This window comes from Lithobates pipiens, unplaced genomic scaffold, assembly GCF_037356315.1.
Source record: "Lithobates pipiens isolate NorthernLeopardFrog02 unplaced genomic scaffold, aLitPip1_a1.2 Scaffold_19, whole genome shotgun sequence".
NCBI lineage: Eukaryota > Metazoa > Chordata > Amphibia > Anura > Ranidae > Lithobates > Lithobates pipiens.
The window spans coordinates 480,042,881-480,068,596 of NW_027507764.1; the positions used below are offsets into that span (position 1 = coordinate 480,042,881).

The following is a 25,716-nucleotide window of genomic DNA, read 5'->3' on the forward strand; positions in this document are numbered from 1 at the left end:
TATTTCGATTATAACAGTAATATTTACTAAATTGTGCAAAATAATGTTTTGAGGATTTGGGTTTACAACCACTGTTTTTTATGTTTCTATAGAAGGACCGGACTCTAATAAATGTGATTTCTGGTTTAATTCTTTGCAGACATATCAGTAGAGATAAAATCTTTCCCATGTTCTGAGTCTGCAAGTCAGTGTATTCTGGCTTGTCAGTCCACAGAGATTTATGGCATTTACCGGCCTGAAAAACAACAGCAGCATCTGCAGACCAAAGGCAGAAGGATTTGTGTTGGCCACACACACACACACTGATGTTTTTAGTGTGGGAGGTGAACACTTCCTGAATGACCAAACCTACTAGTGTCACTAGTATACAGTGGAAGCATTGTTTGGCCTGGAACAACATTCTTGAGTTTGAGGCTTATCAGTTCAGACAGAGAACCTGTTGAATTTTGCCCAGAGGAAGTTTTGCCTTTTTTTTTTCACAATTCTGTTAATATTATAGTTTACAGAACAGTTCTATCTCTAAAGCTGGCCATACATGGATCAAAATATGGCAGGCTCAGCAGGGACCAACTAAATTGTGATCCATGTATGGGCTAACTGGTCGTACACAAGTTCATCTAACAATCAACCGGTCAGGTTTATCCCCGACAATCAGTGCTTCTGTCTATATCCAGCAACATTGATTATTGTATTCTACTGGCGGGAAAGGCTCCCTGCAAGCAAAATACAATAGTACAGCAGGAGATTTCCATCAGCCTGCTAACATATGGGCTGCTTAAATCTTACTGAATAGTAAAGCAAGCCATACATTAAGCAATTTTCTTTCCTTCACATGGTTCGAAGGAAAGAAAATAGCTTGAATCCCTCCCGCTGCGTTATTGTATTCTGACAGCAAGAGGTTTGCCTGCCGTCAGAATACGGTGATTATTGCTGTTGACTATAGCCCTCGGCAGTAATAATACGGGAAAAACAGGCAGGCAGGTTGTACTGAAGTCGATCAATGGATCAACTTCAGTACCACCAGCCTACCCATATATGGATTGAAATTCGGCTGGTTCCAGCTGAACCAGTCAAATTCAATCAGTCTGTGGCTGGCTTAAGAGGATTGCTATAGAATGCCACTTGAGTGACAGCTTAGAGTCTGCTGGGGCTGCTGACATCCTATCCAAGATGACAGTGGCTACAGCAGTCTCTGGACTTTTGGGTGCCTGCAGGAGGGAGGCTGTAACAGGTAAATAACATGCAGAAAATATGTTAAAAGTATATATAATCTTTTGATCATTGTTGAATGATCTGGCAACAGTTACTCTACAAATAGAATGTCACTTTGCCCATTCAGACAAAAGAGTTATGTTTCCTGTAAGAAAGACCTTCACCTACCTATCACAGAGGTCCCCTGCAGCTCCATTTCTCTGACAGAGAACTTAGGTCAGGTATGATTGGGCATATGACCTCCTCCCAAGCAGTGTTTGAGCCGGATCATCCAGTTGGCGTGCTGAAAATTGGCACCTGAAGAGTAGGAGGAAGGAACCCAGAGTATGCTTTGAGTGGGTGGGGGGACAAAGGTGAGAGAGTCTCCTTAAATCCAGCATAATCTGTAGCTAAACAAAGGTCACACTAAAGCCTGCCATAGATGGTGTGTTTTTTTTTTTTTTCCTGCCACCACGGCTGCAGGAAAGAAAATTGCTCAGTTCCCCCATCAACACTGAGAAAATGCCTTCCCATGGAGCTATTGTGGGAGAACACATGGATTATTGTTAATAATGTCTTGTACAAATCTGACATGCTGGTTGAACCAAAGTCGATCGTTGGATCGACTATGGTACAATAAGCCTGGTCATAAATGGTTCAAATCCTGGCTGGTCCCTGCTGAACTGGTCGAGATTTGAACCATCTTGATATTCTGCTCTACTCAGCTTATGCGTTCAGTGAAAAATTGTAATTCTTTTTTTTTCTTTAATGAAAGTGTAATCAAAATAGCTTTCAGGTATTAATGGATCTATGTCGTGCTCCATTGGACCCCCTTACTTCACATTTGCTCTCTGTGGGGACCAGGCATGATCAGTGGACTTAATAAATGGTCAGGGGGTTTGTTAAGCATACCTGTGGAATGCATGAGCCTGATCAGAAGACAGGTATGACCAAATAAGAAACCTACTCTTTCTTATCATACATCACGGGACACAGAGCCATAGTAGTTACTATGTGGGTTATAGGCTACCTTTAGGTGATGGACCAGGTAGGGATGCACCAAATGGGTTTTTTGGTGCCGAATTCGATACCGAAAATAAATCTTCCTTGATCCCGAAAACTGATACCGAAACAACACAGATACCGAAAGTGACTGTTTTTAAAAATATTTTTATACAGGAGATGGTCAGCGACTGGGGACATGGTACAGGAGATGGTCAGAGACTACAGAGATGGTACAGGAGATGGTCAAAGACTGCAGAGATGGTACAGGAGATGATCAGAGACTGCAGAGATGGTACATGAGATGGTCAGCGACTGGGGAAATGGTACAGGAGATGGTCAGTGACTACAGAGATGGTACAGGAGATGGTCAAAGACTGCAGAGATGGTACAGGAGATGATCAGAGACTGCAGAGATGGTACATGAAATGGTCAGAGTCTGAGGACATGGTACAGGAGATGGTCAGAGACTGCAGAGATGTTACAGGAGATGTTCAGAGACTGCAGAGATGGTACAGGAGATGTTCAGAGACTGCAGAGATTGTACATGAGATGGTCAGAGACTGAGGACATGGTACAGGAGATGGTCAGAGACTGCAGAGATGGTACAGGAGATGGTCAGAGACTGCAGAGATGGTACATGAGATGGTCAGAGACTGCAGAGATGGTACATGAGATGGTCAGAGACTGCAGAGATGGTACATGAGATGGTCAGAAACTGCAGAGATGGTACAGGAGATGATCAGAGACTGAGGACATGGAACAGGAGATGGTCAGAGACTGAGGACATGGTACAAAAGATGGTCAGAGACTGCAGAGATGGTACAGGAGATGGTCAGAGACTGAGGACACAGTACCGGAGATGGTCAGGGACTAAGAAAATGGTACAGGAGATGGTCAGAGACTGCAGAGATGGTACAGGAGATGATCAAACACTGCAGAGATGGTACAGGAGATGGTCAGAGACTGAGGACATGGTACAGGAGACGGTCAGAGACTGGGGACATGGTACAGGGGACAGTCAGAGACTGGGGACATGGTACTGGGGATGGTCAGAGACTGGGGACATGGTACTGGGGATGGTCAGAGACTGGGGACATGGTACTGGGGATGGTCAGAGACTGCAGAGATGGTACATGAGATGGTCAGAGACTGCAGAGATGGTACATGAGATGATCAGAGACTGCAGAGATGGTACATGAGATGATCAGAGACTGAGGACATGGTACAGGAGATGGTCAGAGACTGAGGACATGGTACAGAAGATGGTCAGAGACTGCAGAGATGGTACAGGAGATGGTCAGAGACTGCAGAGATGGTACATGAGATGGTCAGAGACTGAGGACATGGTACAGGAGATGGTCAGAGACTGCATAGATGGTACAGGAGATTGTCAGAGACTGAGGACACAGTACAGGAGATGGTCAGAGACTGAGGACACAGTACCGGAGATGGTCAGGGACTAAGAAAATGGTACAGGAGATGGTCAGAGACTGCAGAGATGGTACAGGAGATGATCAAACACTGCAGAGATGGTACAGGAGATGGTCAGAGACTGAGGACATGGTACAGGAGATGGTCAGAGACTGAGGACATGGTAAAGAAGATGGTCAGAGACTGCAGAGATGGTACAGGAGATGGTCAGAGACTGCAGAGATGGTACAGGAGATGGTCAGAGACTGCAGAGATGGTACATGAGATGGTCAGAGACTGAGGACACAGTACAGGAGATGGTCAGGGACTAAGGACATGGTACAGGAGATGGTCAGGGACTAAGGACATGGTACAGGAGATGGTCAGAGACTGCAGAGATGGTACAGGAGATGATCAAACACTGCAGAGATGGTACATGAGATGGTCAGAGACTGAGGACATGGTACAGGAGACGGTCAGAGACTGGGGACATGGTACAGGGGATGGTCAGAGACTGGGGACATGGTACTGGGGATGGTCAGAGACTGGGGACATGGTACTGGGGATGGTCAGAGACTGGGGACATGGTACAGGAGATGGTCAGAGACTGGGGACATGGTACAGGAGATGGTCAGAGACTGGGGACATGGTACAGGAAATGGTCAGAGACTGCGGACATGACACAAGAGATCAATGCAGCCTCACCAGTGCCCATCAGATGCAGCCAGCCAGTGTCCCCAGTAGTGCAGCCACAGCCACTGTCCCAGCCTGTGTCCCCAGTAGTGCAGCCACTGTCCCAGCCTGTGTCCCCAGTAGTGCAGCCACTGTCCCACCCTGTGTCCCCAGTAGTGCAGCCAGTGTCCCAGCCTGTGTCCCCAGTAGTGCAGCCAGTGTCCCCAGTAGTGCAGCCAGTGTCCCCAGTAGTGCAGACAGTGTCCCCATTGAAGCCAGTGAAGGGAGAGGAGAGCTGCCACCTGTTTCATTATAGCGCCGAGAACACACAGCTATTGAAATGAAAGCTGCGATGTTCTCGGCGCTATAATGAAACAGGCGGCGGCGTCTCTCCTCTTTTCTACGATCTAGAAAGTCTTCCTGATAGGCAGCACCAGGGGCGGGGGCGGATCCCTGCCCAGGCCCCACCCAATTTTCGGTGCCAGTATTGTCAGGAATTCTCTTTCGGCTTTTTGCCGAAAGGGACATTTTCAGCCGATATGTTTCAGCGGCTGAAATTTCCTAGACACTGGCACACCTTAAGACAGGAAGTCCACTCCCTATATAACCACTCCCACTACTGGGAGTACCTCAGTTTTTTGCCAGTGTCTAAGGTGTTAGTCATGAGTAAAGATGTGCTGTGCTGAGCTGAGCTCCACTGGAGCAATCCTTGCTGGGGCTAGCTATGTAGCCGAATTCATTCAAAGTGTCTTTTCAGGCCCAATTGAATGGTACTCGGGCCTTGTGGCAGAAGAAACGAGGTTTAGCCCGTAAAGCTTCTCTTTTTAGAGAGCTAGACTCTGGAATCCAGTACTTTGCTTTTTTCAGCCATAACGTTTTTACTGGTGGCGTGCTTTACGGGGTCCAGTAGTGTGGGTTCCCCGGGGGTCCCCGGTTCCTGAAGGTTTTGTAACGGAGCCCACCGTGAGAGGTGAAAATTGGGTCTGTTGGTTTTTACCACAGAAAACCCTGCGGCAGGAAAGGTAAGTGGAGCTTTCTAATGATTTTTTTAATTTTCTTATGAAATATCTCCTTCCTAAGAGTCACCACTGGGGGCTGTATAACGCAGGTACCTTGTCATGCTTTCCACAAAGATCACTCTGTGTTACAGAAGCAGCAGGCTTCCCTCCGGCTAGTAGCTCAGACCTCCGGTAAGATTGAGGGGGGATTTTCTTCCACAAAACACCTCCCCCCCCACCTGGACAAATCTCTCCCCCCTCTTCTTGCATAGGGGGAAGCCAAAAATGATCAGCGATGCTGCTCAGTTTTTTTCACCGCCTCTGCATGGTGGCTTGTTACAGGTCTCCTCGCCACCCCCCCCCCCCCACACACGCCGATCCCATCGGATCGGAGGCCAGCGCTCGTGTGGGAAAACCCTCTTTTGAAAAGTTCGCAATGTTTTGGAAGGGGCAGGGTTTAGCGTGGCATTGGCGTCGTCCAACGCAGGAGTATGTTTAAAAGCTCAATTTTTGCTGGGTGCAGTTGTTGGAGGGACACAATAGAAAAAAGGGGCATGTAAGAGGTTGGCGACACAGGCATTCTCCTGGCACATTTACTAATAGCATCCGGCTGAGCATTAAAAGCAGCAGCAGTGTCTGGCCTCTTGCTCAATAGTGGATACGATTTCTTCTGGTAGTACCTCTGCTTTTGTGCATCGGGCTATGGTCAGAAGGGGGGGTTAAAATGCCCCCAAAAAAGGGCTAGAAGGGTCTCCCTCAAGCTCTGGAAAGCCTACTCCTCTCTACAAAGGCATCCTCTCCTGAGAGGGGGTGGCTAGTCAGAGTGAGCATCGGGGCCATGAAATGTTGCAACTGTTTTCAACACTGCAGCCCCTGTCTATATTACTAAAAAGGTATTTCCTATTTCCTCGTGATAGGATTGGAAAAAAGGTTAGCAGCTTTAATTGCATCCCAGAGTGGGAGTAAATGTGACAGGTTCTCTTCCATTACCCAGGACCCTCAAACTGAGGAACTGGGGGCGGGAGAAGATGAATTCCCTCAGGGGACCGTGAAGAGGCTGATGACTCCTCTTCTGAGGGGTCAAATGCGGGGGGGGGATCAGCTTCATAATCTGTAAGATTAATGGTGCAATTTCTTACTGAATGGTCCGCTTCACATTTATGTACCCTTAACTGAGTGTTTGGGTTCGCTAAAACCTGCTCAAGCGGTGCATGCTTTTCCTGTCCATTCATTGCTGGAAAAGCTTTTTGTATCTGAGTGGGATCACCCAGATAAGCATTTTTCCTCATTAAAGGTTTTTCACACTTTTTCCTATGGAGGAAAAAATTCACTAAAAGTGGGGTATGCCAGCAATTGACGCTGCTATATCCTCTGTGAATAAACGTTTGACTTGTCTGGCAGACAATTCTCAAATGTTTAGAGATCCAACAGATACAAAATTGGAATTCCTTTAAAAAAACAAAACACTTCTTTCCCTGGCAGGTTGAGTGTCTCAGCCTGCGCTGACAGTAATTGGTTAATCGTTGAGGGACCAGTTTAAACAGGTGTTCAAGGTTATCCTGTTCAGCAGGCCCAGGATCTAGCAAGCTACTAGCAGTTTTATGTTTGCAATAGTTGCTATGAGAGATTCTATTCTTCAGGACTCGCACCCTTCACTAATTACCATGCAAGAAGCTCCTGACTAGTCTTCTTTTTTGAGGTGAAACGGCTGTTTGGGGATGATTTTTGTAGTGCATCCAAAGAAATTCTAGTGGAAAAAGTACCCCGTTGCCATTTAAGAAAAGGAGTAAACATATTTCATTTTAACAAGCTCCTTGTCCTGTGCCAGGGGCATCAGCCTCCAGGCAGTCACGATGGCCTCCAGGTAATCCTCAGGGTCAACCTCAGGGACAAAATAAATCTTGGGAGAGGAAACCTACAAAATACTAAAGCCTCCTTATGAGGAGGCGCCCCCGCTCGCTTCAGTAGGAGGAATACTTCTGCAGCTCTCAAGGGTCTGGCAGTAAGAGTGTCGAGACATATGGGGGACTTCCTCAATAGCTCCAGGATACAAACTAGAGTTGCAAGAGTTCCCGTCTCCTTGTTTTCTCAGATCAAACTTTCCTAAGGATACAGAGAAAAAGAAGTCTTTCTTTCAAGCATTGGACCATCTTTTAGCAAGAAGTGATCATGGTGTTCCCCATGTAAGAGCAGGGGTTGGGGTTTTGGTTAAACCTTTTTTCACACTGCCAAAACCGAATGGACATTCTGGATCTCAAAAATCTAAATCGATTCCTGAATATACACTCTTTTTTCGCATTGGAGTCCATCCAATCGGTTGTCTCCATCCTACAAGGAGGAGAACTTCTGGCGTCAATCGACATCAAAGAAGCATACCATGTGCATATTTCCCCACTCACCAGTAATATCTACTTTTCAAGGTAGAAAATCTTCATTTTCAGTGTGTAGCTCTGCTTTTCGGTCTAGCTACTGCTACTTCAGTGTTTACAAGGGCTCTGGCCCCTCCTCTAGCCAGATTGAGGGCCCAAGATATAATGATTATAGTTTACCTAGATGATCTGTTCTTGATAGACCAGTCAGTAGCCCGCTTAGACCAAAGTATGGTCACCACATTCAACTACATGGAAAACCTAGGTTGAATTCTAAACCTAGAGTAATCCTCCTTAAAACCATGAAGAAGGCTGAAATACTTGGGTCTGATCGTAGATCAGCACCATAAAGGAACTGATTAAGGTGGTTGAAGCAAGATGAATTATTCTATTCAGCTTTGCATAATGGTTGTTGGGAAAGATGGTGGCTTAATTCGAGGCCGTTCCTTATGCTCAGTTTCATTCAAGACTGCTGTAAAACAGTATCTTATCGGCTTGGAACAAAAGGGTTCGAGCTCTAGATTTCCCAGTGTTTGACTCCAAAGGTGCACTGGAGCCTCAGTTTATGGTTAATAACTAAAAATCTGCAAAGGGGAAAATCCTTCCTTCAGTTACCTGGCAAGTGGTAACAACATATGCCAACCTTTTTTGGCCTATATCAATCAAAGGGGACACAAGAAGTTGTGCGGCCCAGAGAGAGGTGAATCATATGCTATCTTGGCCAGAAAACAATTTACTTTGCCTATCGACAGTCTTCATTCTAGGAATAGAAAATTGTTAGGCAGACTACGTGATTTGCCAGCAGTTGTTCCCGGGAGAATGGTTCCTTCACCCTGCTATCTTCCGGTCAATATGTGAAAGATGGGGGATCCCAGACGTAGATCTGTTTGCGTCCAGGTTCAACAAAGAAATCGACAATTTTGTGTCAAGGATCCGCTAGCATGCGGAACAGATGCCTTGCTATTCCCGTGGAATCAGTCCTCACTGATTTATGCATTCCCTCCTATTCTGCTTGCGTCCAAGACTTCTTTGCAGGATCAAGCAGGAAGGGAAGTCTTCATTCTTGTAGCCCATGAGATGTTGGTATGCAGAGATCATAAGGATGGAGGTATGGGTCCCATGGACCCAACCACCACGTCCAGACCTTCTCTCGCAATCCTACCTTAGATTTAATGGTTTAGCTATTGAGTCCCACATTCTGAAGAAACGTGGGCTGTCAAGTACAGTGGTATCTACCTTGGTTAATGCAAGGAAACCATCCGCCAGAATCACATATTATAGAGTCTTGAAGGCATATGTCTCCTGGGCTGAATCCAGGGGTTGGCACCCCAGGAGGTATGTCATAAGTGGAATGCTTGACTTTCTGCAGATGGGGTCAGAAATGAAGCTGGCCTTGAGTACTTTCAAAGGCCAGGTCTCGGCCTAATCAGTATTGTTTCAATGACCACTTGCTTCGCATTCTTTGGTTTGTAGTTTTTTCAGGGGGTAACACGGCTTAATCCTCTGGTTAGATCACCCCTGAACTCTTGGGACTTGAATTTAGTTCTGTCGGCGTTACAAAAACAGGCTTTTTGAGCCAATACAACATATTCCCTTGGTTCTTTTGGCAAGGAAAATCGTTTTTCTGGTAACCATATCCTCTGCAAGAAGGGTATCAGAGTTGGCTGCTCTTTCTTGTAAAGAGCCATATTATTTACAAGGATAAGGTAGTATTGCATCCTCATCCTAACTTTCTACCGAAGGTAGTGTCAGGTTTTTATCTAAATCAGGATGTTGTTCTACCAGAACCCTGTTCTATGGAAGAAAAATCACTACATTCTCTTGATGTGGTGAGAACAATCAAGGTCTACTTAAAGGTGACTGCTCAGATAAAAAAAAAAACTGATGTTTTGTTTGTGTTGCCTAAAGGTCCTAAAAGAGAACAGGCAGCATTGAAATCTACTATTTCTAAATGGTTTCAACAAGTGATTGTTCAAGCTTATGGTTTAAAGAGGAAAGTTCCACCTTTTTATATTAAAGTGCACTCCACCGGGGCTGTTAGCACTTCCTGGGCAGAAGGGGCAAGTGTTTGAGTTACTTTTAGCATTGCATTCCCTGTATATATCTTACTAAGGAGTTTTTTTTTCTCCAACCATTTTAATGTTTGGAGCAAAAAAATGTATGCTTTAATCGCATCCCAGAGTGGGACTAAGCGTAGCAGATCCCCGTCCATTGCTCAGGACCCTCATGCTGAGGAACAAGGGTTGAGAGATGACAAATTTCTCTCAAGGGACCAGGAAGATGTTATTGTCTCCTCTTCCGGAGAACCTAATATGAAAGGATCAGGTTCGCAGGAAAGGCGGTGGTAAAGTCTCTCACTGAATTGGTCCGCTGCACATGTTTACTGACAATAATCACAGTCAGTCGATGAGCCCACTTCTGGTTTGGGTTCACTAAAGCCTCAATCTGTTCACGCTTTTCCTATCCATTCATGGCTAAAAAAAAGCATATGTATTCTGAGTGGGAGCCCCCAGATAAACAGTTTTTTCCTCCAGAAAAGTTTTCAATACTCTGTCCTATGGAGGAAGAGTTCTTTAAGAAATGCAAAAGCTCTTGGCCAGTTTCCCATTTCATGGTGAACTGTTATTTGGAGACGATCTAGATAGGTATATCCAAAGATTTTCTAATGGGGAAAGTTCCCTTTTACCAGTTAAAAAAGAAGTTAAGCATTTTTTTCTTTTAAAACGTGCTTCTTCTCCGGGTGCCAGGGTCATCAGCTTCCAGGCAGTCACGACGGCCTCCACCATCAGAAGTTAACCGCAGGGTCAGTCCCAAGGCCAAAAGAGGACCCAGGGGAGGAAACCCACAAAACAAAATATTAAAGCCTCCTTATGAAGGGACATCCCTATTTGCTTGAGTGGGGGGCAAAGCTTCTACAGTTTTCAAGGGTCTGGCAGGAACAATTTTAAGACAGATGGGTGGCTTCCTCAATATCTCTAGGTTACAAACTAGAGTTCAGAGAGTTCCCGTCTCCTCGTTTTCCCAGATCAATCGTTCACAGAGATCCAGTGAAAAATAAGTTCTTTTTCTAGATTTGGATCCTCTCTTGTCTCAAAGAGTGATATCGGTGGTCCCCTTGGTAAAGTAAGGATTATTCAAACTTTTTCACGGTTCCAAAGCCAAATGGGGATGTCGGACTCATTTTAGATCTAAAAATCTAAACCGTTTTTTTGAATATCCATTCCTTTTGCATGGAGTCAATCCAATCAGTAGTCTCCATCCTACAAGGGGGAGAATTTCTGGCGTCAATTTACATCAAGGATGCTTTTCTCTATGTGCCGATTTTCCCCACTCGCCAGAAATTTCTATACTTCGAGGTAGAAAATCTTAATTTCCAGTTTGTAGCTCTGCCTTCGGTCTAACTACTGCACCTCGAGTGTTTACAAAGGTCCTGGCTCCTCCTTTAGCCAGGTTAAGGGCTCAAGGTATAACGATACTAGCCTACTTAGACAATCTACTCTTGATAGATCAATCGGTAGCCCGCTTAAAGCCAAAGTTTGGTCACCGTAGTCAGCTACCTGGAATACCTAGGTTGTATTCTCAAGCTAGAGAAATCCTCCTTAAAACCATCAAGGAGATTGCAGTGCTTGGGGCTAATCATAGATACAGCTCAGAAGAGGGTATTTTTGCCCAGGAAAGGATCAATTCCATAAAGGAACTGATTCAGTTGATCAAAACAAAAAAGAATCCTTCTATTCGACTTTGCATGAAATTGTTGGGAAAGATGGTGGCTTCTTTCAAGGATGTTCCTTATGTGCAGTTTCTTTCAAGACTCCTGCAAAACAGTATCCTGTCAGCTTGGAACAAGAAGGTCCAAACTCTGGGCTTTCCAATGCGTTTATCCCCCAAAGTGCGTCTGGGCCTCAGTTGGTGGTTGATATCCAAGAATCTTCAAAAAGGAAAATCCTTTCTACCAGTTACCTCGAGGGTGGCAACAACAGATGGCAGCCTTCTCGGCTGGGAAGCAGTCCTGGAAGAAACGTCTGTCCAAGGGAAATTGTCCAAATCAAAAATGACCTTGCCCATCAAAATTCTAGTGATTCGGGCAGTATGCCTGTCCCTGGAGGCCTGGGCGCTCAGACTATGGAATTGTCCTGTCAGGATCCAATCCAACAATGCCAAAGCTGTGGTCTCTATCAATCACCAAGGGGGCATGAGAAGTCCTGCAGCCCAGCGGGAGGTGAATCATATTCTATCTTGGGAAAACATTCCTTGCCTATCAGCAATTTTCATTCCAGGGATAGAGAATCGGCAGACGGACTACTTGAGTCGCCAACAATTTTTTTGGGGAGAATGGTCCCTTCACTCCGACATCTTTCTGTTAATATGTCAAAAATGGGAAGTTCTAGATGTGGATCTATTTGCATCCAGGTTCAACAACAAGATCAACAACTTTGTGTCAAGGACAAGGGATCCAATGGCGTACGGAACAGATGCCTTGGTTTCTCTTTTGTTCATTGACGGACGCAGCATCTTCATCTTGACCTTAGGGTTATATCGCCCCTTCAGGAGAAGACTAGGCAGAACATGTTAAAAACAGCAAAACTGCACAGTACCACCCAGGGGGCAGTCCAATTAGCTATAACCCCTCACAATGCATCCAGCAGCTCCGTTTTTTTCTGCCTAGTGTAGAAGGACCTGGCTCCCGGTGGGACCATTGGTCCTGGAAATTTTTATTTTTTCTGCATTTTTGATTCCTGTGATCTACAATCAACAGCCGGGCTGGATGACAGGTTGGATAATATAAATTCTGGTAGTCTCCCCAGCCTGGCCATTGAGTGTTAGCAGACCTTAGCTACTCGCTGGGTCGGCCACGACATGCCCCGTCTGATCCAGGGGTGGCCAGTGAGCTATATGCTCTGGGGCACACATATGACCGGGCTACTGCTGTCCGTGTCACAGTGTGCCGTGGCCGACAGCCACGCTGTACTGCTTGGGTGATGGGTCTGTCCGTGGAATGCGTCCAGCAGTCCCTGCAGGAGGGGTAAGTATGGTTCTACCTGTCTTGGCAGGATGGAGCAATTGGGCATTCCCTGGGAGGTCGACTAGGGGGTCTCTTACTCTCCCTTTCTTCTCTTCCTGTCCCTTTCCCTCCTCCCCATGCTATGGGCCGCAGTGTGACTACATATAAGGGTGCGGTGCACGTACCTGGCCGGGGGTGCTCTGAGTCCTGGCAGGGGGCTGCACTGGGTGTTGGGGGTCCGCTCATCCTCTTCCCTGTTTCTGGGCCATGGTGGTGCTTTGGTGTGTACGCCGCCGCACGGACTGCGGACATTGTTCTGTAGCCACAGACAGTTTTTTCCATTTCACCCATTTTCTAGAAGTCCAGTGGCCAATTTCCCAGCGCCCTCAGACATTTTTTTGCTGAGGTGGCCATTTTCTAGTAGCCTCAGCTTGTTTTGCCTCTAGTGCTGGGTGACTGTTTCTGTCTAGAACAGCACAATTTTTACACAGAACACCTCGTGGCTGACACAGGGGAGAGTGGACAGCAGCAGCACAGTGCAGTGCCTGGGTCAGGGTGTGAGTCTTGCGGGGGTCCCCTCAGTCTGTGGCAGCTAGGAGAGTGGGCATTTTGTGTGACTTGCTGTAGGTCCCTAAGTGGTGACAGGTGAGTGTGGGTCAGCATGAAAGCTGAAAATTGTCCTGAGCAGGAAGGGACGTAAGTGCCTAGTATTGAAGTGGTTAAAGAGGAAAATTCCTCCTTTTCATATTAAAGGGCACTTCTCCAGGGCTGTTAGTGCTTCTTGAGTAGTTCATCACCAAGCCTCCATGGCTCAGATCTGGAAGGCCGCAACTTGGTCTTCAGTCCATACATTTACCACGTTCTGTCAAGTAGATGTAAAAGATCATGAGGATATCGCCTTTGGGCGCAGTGTACTGCCGGCTGCAGTATAAGTTCTCTAGTTTCTTGGTGCCCTACTTTTGTTGTGTCTCCCTCCCTTCAGTTGGCATTGCTATGGGACATCCCACATAGTAACTACTATGGCTCTGTGTCCCGTGATGTACGATAAGAAAATAGGATTTTTATAACAGCTTACCTGTAAAATCCTTTTCTTTGAAGTACATCAAGGGACACAGAGGTCCCTTCCTTCTTGGTATAGACGTGTATTGCTTTGCTACAAAACTGAGGTACTCCCACCAGTGGGAGGGGTTATATAGGGAGTGCACTTTTTAATTTAGGGCGTGCCAGTGTCCATCACCCGAAGGTGGCCTATAACCCACATAGTAACTACTATGGCTCTGTGTCCCATGATGTACTTCAAAGAAAAAGATTTTACGGGTAAGCTGAGGGATTTCTGGAATTCTGTAGAACCTACACTAAGGTCCTTATAGATGTGCCTTCGGAAAGAACCTTGGCAGCCTAAGTATTGTATGACACTCTATTAAGAAATAGGAGTGTTCATTGCTCAAATACCTTCTCAATGCTGCTAAGGTCTGCATCCCAGCAATGTGTAAACAAAGCTCCCTCCCCACTATTGCGCAGTGACAAGCTAGGATCACAGAAATACAACAAATGGAGCAGTTCACCTTGACCCTCGGGGAGCAAGATGAGCAATACTGGAAACCTGGAGGCCTTTGTATTTTTACAGGGATCAAACCCTATTAACTTCTTAACTGGAGACTAGCCCTAGCATTTCTCCATATAGACTGAACCGGTTGTTTGGCTAGTGAGAGGGGAGGGGGATGTCCAGACAAAACTCCTCCCCAAAAGGCCAGATCCACTCCCTCCCTGTAGAATTCTTCAGGCCCTCTCCCCAGCACCGTCTGTTTTCTCCCTCTTCCCCAATCCTGTTTTCTCCCCACTTGAGCTTTGCTCTTTCTTTTAATGTTCTTTCTGAACCTTTCAAGTGAACAAAAAGGGTAACTTGAGAGGAAATATAGCTTTATTCTTGTCACGTATAGCTCCCTCTGTAATGGTTACTTCTAATGTACTGTTCTACATGTCTGTAATACACTGTACATGTCTACATTTTGGATTATTCTTTCCTGTTGAATAAAGCAATTATGAAATAAAATAAAAAATAGAGAAACCTAGATGAGTGACAATAAAGTAGAGCTCCATCCAAAACATTTTCTAGTGTTTTTGTTACCAAAAGACATTTTATTGATTTAAAAAAAAATGAAGCCATACAATATGAACTAGTGAGAAAAGAAAGGAGGAATAGAAAGAAAGAGCAGACAAGAGGAGAGTATGAAAAGATAAGGGAAAAAGAGGGCGGAAGCTAGAACTATTGACTATTTGCTTTAAATTGTTGTCTTGCTATGCATTTGGAGATGGAGCTAAATTACTAGTGACTTTGTTTAAAATGGATCCACACAAAAATGAAGTCCTGTCAGAAATTCAAATTCTATTCTATTTAAAGCGGTTGTAAACTGCTGCCTTTAAAGGGGTTGTAAAGGTTCAGAGTTTAAAAAAAACAAACATGTCATACTTTCCTCAGTTGTGCAGTTGGTTTTGCACAGAGTGGCCCCGATCCTCCTCTTCTGGGGTCCCTCAGCGGCACTCCTGGCTCCTCCTCTTCTCAAGTGCCCAGTCAGAGAAGTGCTCTTCCTTATGGACACCTGTGCGGGCGCGCTCCCGTGTCCTGCTTCTGCATCTATTCACACAGAACGCAAGACTCGGCCAATGGCTTTGCTGCTATCAGTCCATCCAATCAGGACCCGAGATATCGGCTTTTGCTGGGGTGCTCGTCCCCAACACGAGATAGAGGTGGTACAGGTAAGTAAAAAAAACCTTTAAACAAAAAAAAAAAAAAATCCCCTGCAAGTCAATAGCGTGCTAGTATGCATCACATACTAGCACATTATGAAATACCTTAGAACGAAGCCCTCCAGCAGCAGTGTGCTGTCACCGCTGACAGGGATTATATCTTCAACTGGTCTTTCTTCCGGATTCGCTGGCTCCGGGCCTTTGCATGGCCGAGCCGCAATAATGTCACTTCTTCACGATTTACAGCACAGAGCTCTGAAGGGTTGGCACGGGTATGCCATCCCTTCAGAACAAATGCATCAGTACAGTCACCGGCTGTATCCAGAGTGAATATCTCCTAAGCAAAGTTAAGGAGATATTCACTGTACCTACAGGTAAACCCTATTGTTAGCTTACCTGTAGGAACAAGTTCAAAAGTGGCTTTTACTACACACTTTAACTTGGAGTTGTACTTTAACATGATTCAGCTTGACTTGACAGCAGAAATGTTGTCTGATATCTGCTTGCCTTCATTCATTTGCAAACCTAATATTTTTCTTTTTATTCTCCTCAAGTAATGAAAAAAAAAAAAAAACTTGACTGTACAAAGGTTTAAGTATATCACAACCCAAACTACAATTACCTGCAAAAATGTCTGCGCTTTGGTACTTTTGTGTGTACCTATGGGTACCTCATCTAATTTGTTCTCATAAAAAAAAAAAATAATAATATGCATTGCAAGGAAGGGCTGTTGTTTAATCTCAATTGTTTTCCCTTTTAGACTCTTACATCATGTTTTTTTACAATATGTTGCATTTGTAATCCTATTTGATGTGTCGTTTCAGAGGTTCAATAAAGTCTAGGACACCACCGAGTTTGGCCAAAAATCTGCCATCAGCTGCATCTGCTAACAAAAAGAAAACCTACAATGCTGAAAACTACGCTAGGTATTGTTGCCCTTCTAGATTTTGTGTGTATGCATGTGTGGTTACTGTTCAGCTTTTGGTGAGTGCACTGAAATAGCATTTTATTTCAGCAGTAGCTCTGCATTACATTTACAACATACAGTGCTTTGAAAAAGTATTCATATCCCTTGAACTGTTCCACATTTTGTCATGTTACAACCAAAAACATACATTTATTTTATTGGGATTTTATGTGATCGCTCTGGCTGTATGTTTATGGTCATTGTCCTGCTGGAAGGTGAACCTCTGCCCCAGTCTCAAGTCTTTTGCAGACTCTAATGCCGCATACACACGACCGGACTTTTCGAGGGACTAGGTCCGACAGACTTTCGACGGAGTTCTGACGGAGTTCTGACAGAGTTCTGACAGACTTTCCGAATGAACGGACTTGGCCACACACAATCACACCAAAGTCCGACGGATTGGAACGTGATGACGTACGACTGGACTAGAATAAGGAAGTTCATAGCCAGTAGCCAATAGCTGCCCTTGCGTCGGTTTTTGTCCGTCGGACTAGCATACACACGAGCGGATTTCTCGGTAGGAACTGGGTCCGGCGGAGTTCTGGTGGAAAAATTTGAAACGTTCCATTTCTAAAGTCTGTCAGACTTTTGCAAATCAAAAGTCCGCTGCAGCCCACACACGATCGAATGGTCTGCCGAAATCATTCCGTCTGACTTTTGATGTTGAAAAGTCCGGTCGTGTGAATGCAGCATAACAGGTTTTCTTCTAAGATTGCCCTGTGTTTGGCTCCATCCATCTTCCCATCAACTCTGACCAGCTTCCCTGTCCCTTCTGAAGAAAAGCATCCCTACAACATGATGCTTTTTTTTTTTTTTTTTAACTAGAGATGAGCCAATATAGCCATATTAGGTCAACAATGTAATGAGCATCCCTGTCCCCTTGTGTACCTGCAACTGTGGGGCGGGGAATGCCCTGGCCGCAGATGAGTGGTCAGCAGTGGGTGGGAGTGACAACTTCTGAGTTTGGACCAAACCCAAGCTCAGCCATAATCTTTACCCAGCAATCCTGCAAATGTTCCACCTTCTATTTCTGAGTCGCTAAGGACACTTTTCCACAGTATCTATAGAAAAAGCCTTGTTTGTCACACAGCAAGTGCAGAAGACTCCACTCCATTAGGTTTTGCGTGAGGGTCCTGTGTTCGATGGTAGCCTAATTCGAGGTAGTGCCGTATGCCCATTTTCACTCCAGGCCATTACAGTTCAATATCCTGGCTGCATGGAGCAGGTAGACTCTGGATCACTCCATGCGCCTACCAAAAGGGCCAGACTTCACCTAGCATTCAGAGCAGGAGTCAGCAGGTTCTTACGATGGATGTCAATTTCCCAGGTGGGGTAGGAGTCCATTAGACCTTGGATTGGAAAGGGCCTCCAAACCCTGTTTACCGGGACTTTGGTCCCAAAAGTGATAACCTACCCTCAGGGGAAGCTTGAAAAGGAGGCGATAGGAGTCAGGACCTGCCTGTGCGGTAGCTTGGGTTGGTTCAAAACTGTGGACTGTCTTGGGACTGAGGCACGGTTTAGCTGAGCTCCTGTGGCCTTTGTGGTACCCTGAAGCAGTCGGGAACCCCCAAACTCGTGTGCGGGGTTGGTATATTGGCGTTGACCCATTCTGTTTTTTTAATTGTACCAGAATGCTGGACTGTTTGTTTAATTTGCTGAAGAAAAGCTGTTTTGTTTACCTACTTTTAAAAGAGCAATAAGGACAGTTTAATTTTTTACAAGTGTCTGGCTGGTGATCCCGGGCTCTCCATATTACAGTGGTTATCTTCATCCTACTTAATTGGGATATTGTTTCCCCCCATATGTCCTTCTCTCACACATTCCTAGGAACGTTCTCGCCACTGCCTGAATGTGGTTTGAGTGTACCTCTCTGCTACAGCATTGTTCTGGCAATAAGATTACTTCTTTATCCTTCCTGAGGTATCCTGCAGGGAACTCCCTGCCTCGCGCTCCACCATTGCTAGGTGAATTAGCCAGGTCATGATTTAAGCTTATTGTTTAAAGGACAGGGTTCCCCCCTTCCCTGTTAAGGCTCATTCTATTAGATATATTAGTGCTTCATGAGCTTTTCAGCAACAGGATTTTGTTTCCCAGAACTGCAAGGGTGCCTCGTAGTCTACTGTTAACACATATGCAGCCTCACCAGTGCCCATCATATGCAGCCTCACCAGTGCCCATCATATGCAGCCTGCCTGTGCCCAGCAGCCTCAACAGTGCCCGTCATATGCAGCTTCACCAGTGCCCAACATATGCAGCCTGCCTGTTCCCAGCAGCCTCACCAGTGCCCATCATATGTAGCCTGCCTGTTCCCAGATCAGAACGGCCATCTCCGTGTGTCACGAATCTGGATTTGAATTTCCCGGCCCACAGTAGCAATGTCCCACCTCCTGTGATCACGTCACACTGATTCAATGTCCCGACATTGGATCAGTGTGTCATCTATCACAGGAGGTGAGACTTTTTTTACTATGGCCCAGACAATTCAGCTCTGTGACACAAGGAGATCGTGGCAAGGAGGAGGGAGTGGAGGACTGGGTGCGCCAGGGTGACACTCTTGCAATGGGTGGCATCCGGGGCGGATCCCGCCCCCCTTTCGGTATCGGCTGCTTTTTTTCTTTCGTCCGGATGAAAAAAGGGTTTCGGCCAATAATTTTCGGCAGCCAAATTTCGGTGCACCTCTAATTCCAGTATATCATCTCAATCTCCACTCGCTGTTTGAATAAAGAGCTGAAGTGTGCAGGTTCACATATACTGTAAGAAAAGGTCAACAGTTTTCATGGGTTGTATTTAATTGTGTGGATTGATGGATTGACTTGGATACAATCAACCTGCCTATTAAATAAATCTTGTTCCTTTGTATTTGGATACTGTGCATGCAAATAGAATCCTTGAATACCTTCTGGGGGTCTTGTGATTGTGATACCGCCATTACTGTGTGTGGTGGACAGTCTTTTTTAGTATAGATATTCTTGCCCAGTCCTACAAATCTCTGTATACTGCCTTAAATTATATACAGACAAAAATACTATTTCCAATCACTTAGAATCATGACAGCAGCGTGGAGCGTGTAAATGGAATCCTTGTCCCCCGCCTCTTTATTTAGCTTCCAAGAGTCTGCACAAATTTCAAAGGAAAATTGAGTTTTCATACAAAATGCACATCCTTTGATTTAAGCAAGGAGACTATGATTTTAGATTTCCTAACTTGCTGCTAATTTCCTAAAAGTTCTGTGAAATCGGACTAATCCTTTCCTCCTATCAGTGAGCAGATGGAAAGATGTGCCTATCTGTAGGTACACTTCTTCAGTGTGTTTGGTAAATTACTCTTGAAAAATGCTGGTCCCAGGTCACAGACAACACCATCTTCCTGTCCGTCCTTGAACCCCTATTTATAGCTGGAAAGTATTTTTAGGCTAAAGTATACTTACTAGACACTCTCTGTTTCCCAAAATAGAGTAGGATTATTAGACTGGAAATCCCCTCTATTTCAGGAAAATTCTATGTCTTTGAACTAATCTTAAATATTTTTAGGGATTTTTTTTTTTTTTTTTAAAGCATCCAATTTATTTTTATACTCCTTCATTTATGCCAGGTTGTAGTCTGTGTTTATTTGGCACATTTTACAAATTCTTTTCCTCTTGATAAAACTGAACAGGATGGATTCCTAATATGAATAGTGTGGCTTGGTTTCAATTAAGATGTAGCAATTTGTTTGGATTGCATTAAAGTCTAAGTTTAGTTTTAATTTTAGATTTTAAATCAACACAAGGCTTTAATGATTTCCTCTTTGTAAAGAACCTTGCAGTTTACAAATCGGCACATACTTTTATTTCCTGTAAAGACCGTGATTTCAAGCTGTCTGAAGCCAGGCATGCTTGTAACTAAAGCCTCGTACACACGATCAGATTTTCTGATGGGAATTGTGTGATGACAGGCTGTTGGGCTAAAATCCTACCGTTTGTATGCTCCGTCGTGCAATTGTTGTTGGATTTTTCGTGGACAAATGCTGGATGGCAGGATTATACATTTTTTGCGGACAGCGGTCTGTTGTCTGATTCTCTAATCGTGTGTACACAAGTCCATCAGACAAAAGTCCAAAGTACAAACACGCATGCTCGGAAGCAAGGACGAGCCAGAAGCGGTCGGTCTTGTAAACTAACGTTAGTAATGGAGAATTCACATTCGTGATGCCGCAAATTATGAAATCTCGAAATGCAGCGCACAATTCTCTTCTTCTTTAATGGGATAATAAGGAAGCTGCTTTGCTGGTGACACTGATGGAGTTATTGCAAACTATCTATTGTGATATCAAGAATAATATTATTATGCTTGTTATTTATTTTTGGTGCAAGTTACCACAACACCATTATCCCATAGTTTTTAGATCAAAGATACAACTATGTTGGTGTCCCTTGTTAATTTTACATTGTAAAGGGAAATTAAGCTGCAAAAAAATTGTGGGAAATTGCATAAGTATCAACTAATCATGACGATTTGTAAATTGAGGACAGTGAAAAATGTGTGAAGGTCCCTATTTAGTGCGATACATCATATACAAGTGAAAACACAAACTATTATTGTTTGCTGCACAGAAGTCAAGATAAAGTCGCGTCACTTTATTGGGAATACGGATATTTAATATTAAGAGACTATTATTTTCTCTCATTTTATATTATTTCACTTATGGACTGAGTATTTATCACATTTATTTTTATACACTGTTTTTCACTTGCTGTGCTTGCATATGAGTTTTTTGTCGCACAGTTTTCACCGACTGACACAGCTTCTGTCTTTGACCATTGGGTTGTTATGCCACCTTCAGGAGAGGACTAGGCATTACATGTTAACATGTGATAATAAAACTAGAACTTTCTAGTTCTGCCCAAGGGGTGGTCCCTTCGGTAACAACCCCTCAACATGCTACTGCAGCCTCAGTTTTATTTTGTCTAGTGAAGAAGGACCTAGGAACCCTGACGGGCCCATCGATCTGTGTTTTTTCTGCAGAAGCTTTGCTTTTTGCGCAAGATGAAAGATCCTGTGATCTGCTATCAACAGCCGGCTGGGTGGCAGGCTTGATACTCTTATCCTTAGCCAGCGAGCATGTGCAGGTCGCAGCTATGCGCTAGGCCGGCCACTACGTATCTCAGCTCCAGAGGTGGTCGTGAGCTTTTATGCTCCGGGGCACACATATGACCGGGCTACTGATGTCTGCTTCACAGTGTGCCGAGGCCAGCAGCCACCCTGTACTGATCAGAGAGTGGGTCTGTAATGGAATGTCTCCCAGCTCTTCAGGACTGGTAAGTACAGCTCTCCCTGCCTCGGTGGGGCTGAGCAGCTGGGCATTCCCTGGGAGGTCGATTCGGGGGTCCCTCACCTCCCTCTCTTCTCTCCCTGTCCCTATTTTCCCTCCCCCCTCCCTGTGGGGGATGCTGCGTGTGGCTGCTTAGTAGTGTGTGTGTGTGTCATGTGCAGGGGCTCTCACCTGTGGGGGGGCTGCGCTGGCTGGCTGGCTGTCTCCTGAGTGGTGTTTTTCATGTCCCTGATGGCGCCTGTGAGGCTGTGCCTGTGATATCTGCAGCACTGATCACCGCCATTTTCTAGCTCTGTCCCTCATGGTTTTTCAGTGTCAGCGGCCATCTTAGGTATGGGCAAGGGAAAGCATCCTCTCCTGTGTCTCGGCGGCCATTTTCTAGAAGCCTGAGCATGTTTTTCAGCTTCTCTAGAGACATCATGTGTTCCTGTAATCCGGAGGGCATTTTTCCATTGCTTTATGCCCTTATGCTGGACACTGGGCGGCCATTTTCTTTGAGCCTGAGCAATTGCAGAGCAGTTTCAGCACCATTAGCAGCAGCTTTTAATGACCCAGTGGATTCCTCTGCACCTGGGAGCTGACAGAGAACACTGGCACTACTTTCTGGACAGTGCAGAACCTGTCGGGGTGGTGAGTCCTGCAGGAAAGAGCCCCCAACCAGCAGCAGTAAGGAGGGTGGGACCATCGCTGTCCTAAGTCCCCTTCAGGTGGCAGACAGGGTAGCGTCAGCATGGCTTCAGAAACTGGTGTTTCTTCCCCCGAAATCCAGGCAATTGCAACCGGTTTGCCTGCGGAATGCGCTGTGCCTTGGACGCTTTGTCGGCGGTCCTCAATACGTTTGTTGCCAAGATGGAGGCGGTGCGTGTTGCCACTTTGAGGAGAGCCTTCTGGTCGGTTCCTCCGCTCATGGACCCCCCAGTATCCAGGTTAAACAAAGTAACCACGATCCTGGTAGAGGGGACTCCTGCATTTAAGGATCCCACAGACAGGAAGGCCGTAGGGAGTGGCTCGTTCCTTGTTTACGGTTGTGGGGTCAACCATGCGACCAGTACTGGCATCTGCATTTGTGTCGCAGACACTAACTGAGTTGGCAAAACTGTTGCACCATGAATTGGGAGACCAGCAGGCTTCTCCTGTCTGCGTGGAACTAGCAGACCAACTAGTGCAAGGCCTTAAATACATTTGTGATGCGTCCCTGGATACCCTCTGCCTGTTATCCAAGGTTTCAGTGTCAGCAGTGGTGCTGAGGCACCTGATTTGGTTGAAATGCTGGTCTGCTGACCAGGCATCCAATAAAGCCCTGACGGACCTTCCCTTCCTTGGCAACCAGCTCTTTGGCGCCTCTTTGGATGACATTAAGAATGCCACAGGTGGTAAGAGTACTCTACTCCCATCGGCCAGGAAGACTAAGGAGCCACGCCGTAGGCAAGGGCCCTCTTTTTTTTCCTCTCACAAATAGCTTTTTTGTCCGCCCGGAGCTTCGGCTAAACGTCCCCAGCATGGCAGGACGACCACGGAAGGACAGAAACATTCCTGGAGCTGCAAGCCTGCGAACAAAAGTGCTGCTGCAAAAAGGTTTGCCCCCACCCATGACTCGGGTGGGGGGTCGCCTTCGGGAGTTTGCAGCCCGGTGGTCCTCTCGACTGCCCCACCAATGGGTCTGTGATCTGATTTCCTATGGCTACAAGATAGAGTTCCTCTCTTGACCGCAAAACTGATTCTTCCCCTCCAGCATACCCGTTCTCCCGGTTTGCCGGGAGGCCCTCTTGGGGGCAGCAAGGGACCTGCTGAATCGAGGGATGATTGTACCTGTTCCCGAATCGGAATGTTTCCAGGGGTTCTACTCAAACCTGTTTGTAGTTCCCAAGAAGGAAAGGGTACGTACAATCTTGGATCTAAAAGCCCTCAATCACTTTTTGTGAAAGTGCAGAGGTTCAGAATGTAATCAGTTCACCCAGTAGTCGCTGCACTCCATCAAGGGGACTCCCTGGCGTCCTTAGACATCCAGGATGCGTACCTGCACATACCCATATGCCTCTGGCATCAAAAGTTTCTGCGATTTGCAATCGGGGAAGCCCACTACCAGTTTTTGGCTCTCCCTTTTAGTTTGGTATCGCAATCGTGGGTTACCTAGACGACCTCCTTCTGACTTCTGAGCTGCTTCTGCCTCAGAGTTGGAAAAGGATGTGGCAATCACCATGCAGACCCTGCAAGAATTTGGGTGGCAAGTCGGTGATAGTACCAACTCAGCATTTGGAGTAACTAGGCTTGCTACTGGACTCCAGGGAAGCGAGAGTGTTTCTCCCTTTAGACAAGCTGCAGACTCTCAGAGCCGTGGTAAAACTGCTGATGAACAGCAAGTTGACATCGAGCATCTGCATGCGAGTCCTGGGGCTCATGGTGGCCTCCTTCGAGGCAGTGCCATATGCCCAGTTCTACACCAGAGTCCTGCAGAAGGAGATCTTGACAAAGTGGGACAAATCTCCATTGTCCCTGGATCGACAGACCCAGGTGAGCCAGTTAGTCAGGGGTTCCCTGATCTGGTGGCTAAGGTCCCCGGTGCTTCAGTTCGGGAAGTCGTTCCTACTTCTGATGGACGGTGATCACAACGGACGCCAGCCTATTCGACTGGGGTGGAGTGATGGGAGTTCAGTCGACTCAGGGCCTCTGGTCGATGCAAGGAATCCAAGTTGCCAATCAATCTGCTCGAACTGAGAGCGATCGGGCTATGCTTTTCCACATCCTCTTTGAGACTGCAAGGGCGTCTGATCAGGATCCAGTCAGACAACGCCACTGCTGTTGCATACGTCAATCACCAAGGAGGAACAAGAAGCTTGGCCGCCGCACAGGAGGTCGCTCACATACTTCGGTGGGCAGAGCGTCATGTACCGGCCCTGTCGGTCATTTACATCCCGGGTGTGGAGAACCGGCAGGCGGACTATCTAAGTCGTCAGATGCTGGACCCAGGAGTATGGGTGTTGCATCCGGAGGTGTTCAGGCTACTGTACCTGCGGTGGGGCACACCAGACGTGGATCTTATGGCCTCCTGTCTCAATCAGAAGGTGCAGAGATTCGTGTCCAGGACAAGAGATCCGTGGGCAGACGCATCAGATGCGCTGTTACCACGTCTGCTTAGCAGAGTGAAAGCCGAGGGGATCACTGTAATACTGGTTGCCCCAGATTTGCCTCAGCGTCCTTGGTATGCAGACCTAGTGCGCCTGGTGGCAGGCGCTCCCTGGCGACTGCTGTTGCGACAGGACCTTCTGTCTCAAGGTCCGTTTCTCCATCCTGCTTTACCATCGCTGGCTTTAACGGCATGGCTATTGACAGCCAAGTATTGAGGAACCGGGGTCTGTCTGACTCGGTGATCCCAACTATGTTGAGAGCATGGAAATCTTCTTCTCGGAAGATATATCTTCGTACCTGGAAGGCCTACATCTCCATGTGGGAGGAGAAAGGATGGCATCCGCGCTCCTTTTCTATATCCAGGATCCTGCTGTTTCTTCAGCAAGTGGTGGACCAGAAATTGGCGTTAAGCACCATTAAAGGACAAATATCGCAGACCATGTCCCAATGGTCTAAAAAGAGAAGCTGTGTCAGTCGGTGAATATAAGAGAAATAGGATTTTTTGTACTCACAGTAAAATCCTTTTCTCTGTAATTCACAGACTGACACAGCACCCACCCCTCATATTTTTCTTTACGTTATACTGCTTGTTGACGTACTGAGGCTGCAGTAGCATGCTGAGGGGTTGTTACCGAAGGGACCGCCCCTTAGGCGGAACTAGAAAGTTCTAATTTTATTATCACATGTTAACATGTAATGCCTAGTCCTCTCCTGAAGGTGGCATAATAACCCAATCGTCTAAAGAGAGAAGCTCTGTCAGTCTGTGAATTACAGAGAAAAGGATTTTACGGTGAGTACAAAAAATTATATTTTTCCATTTATCGATTTAATTTTCACTCTCATTATTTATTTGTTTCACACTCCCGTTTTTGATATATTTGGTATTAGTGGGTCACTCTGCTATGTATATATATTTTT

General features: G+C 46.0%; 1 protein-coding gene across 2 annotated transcripts in view; it reads left to right on the forward strand.

The window, feature by feature from the left end:
- ZC2HC1A (zinc finger C2HC-type containing 1A) overlaps positions 1-25,716 on the forward strand; it is a 162,135-nt gene that overhangs the window by 90,057 nt on the left and 46,362 nt on the right. For both annotated transcript variants that reach the window (XM_077492915.1, XM_077492916.1), the window contains one exon: positions 16,220-16,321. In XM_077492915.1, the coding sequence (XP_077349041.1) occupies positions 16,220-16,321 (102 nt within the window). The remainder of the gene's footprint in view (positions 1-16,219; positions 16,322-25,716) is intronic.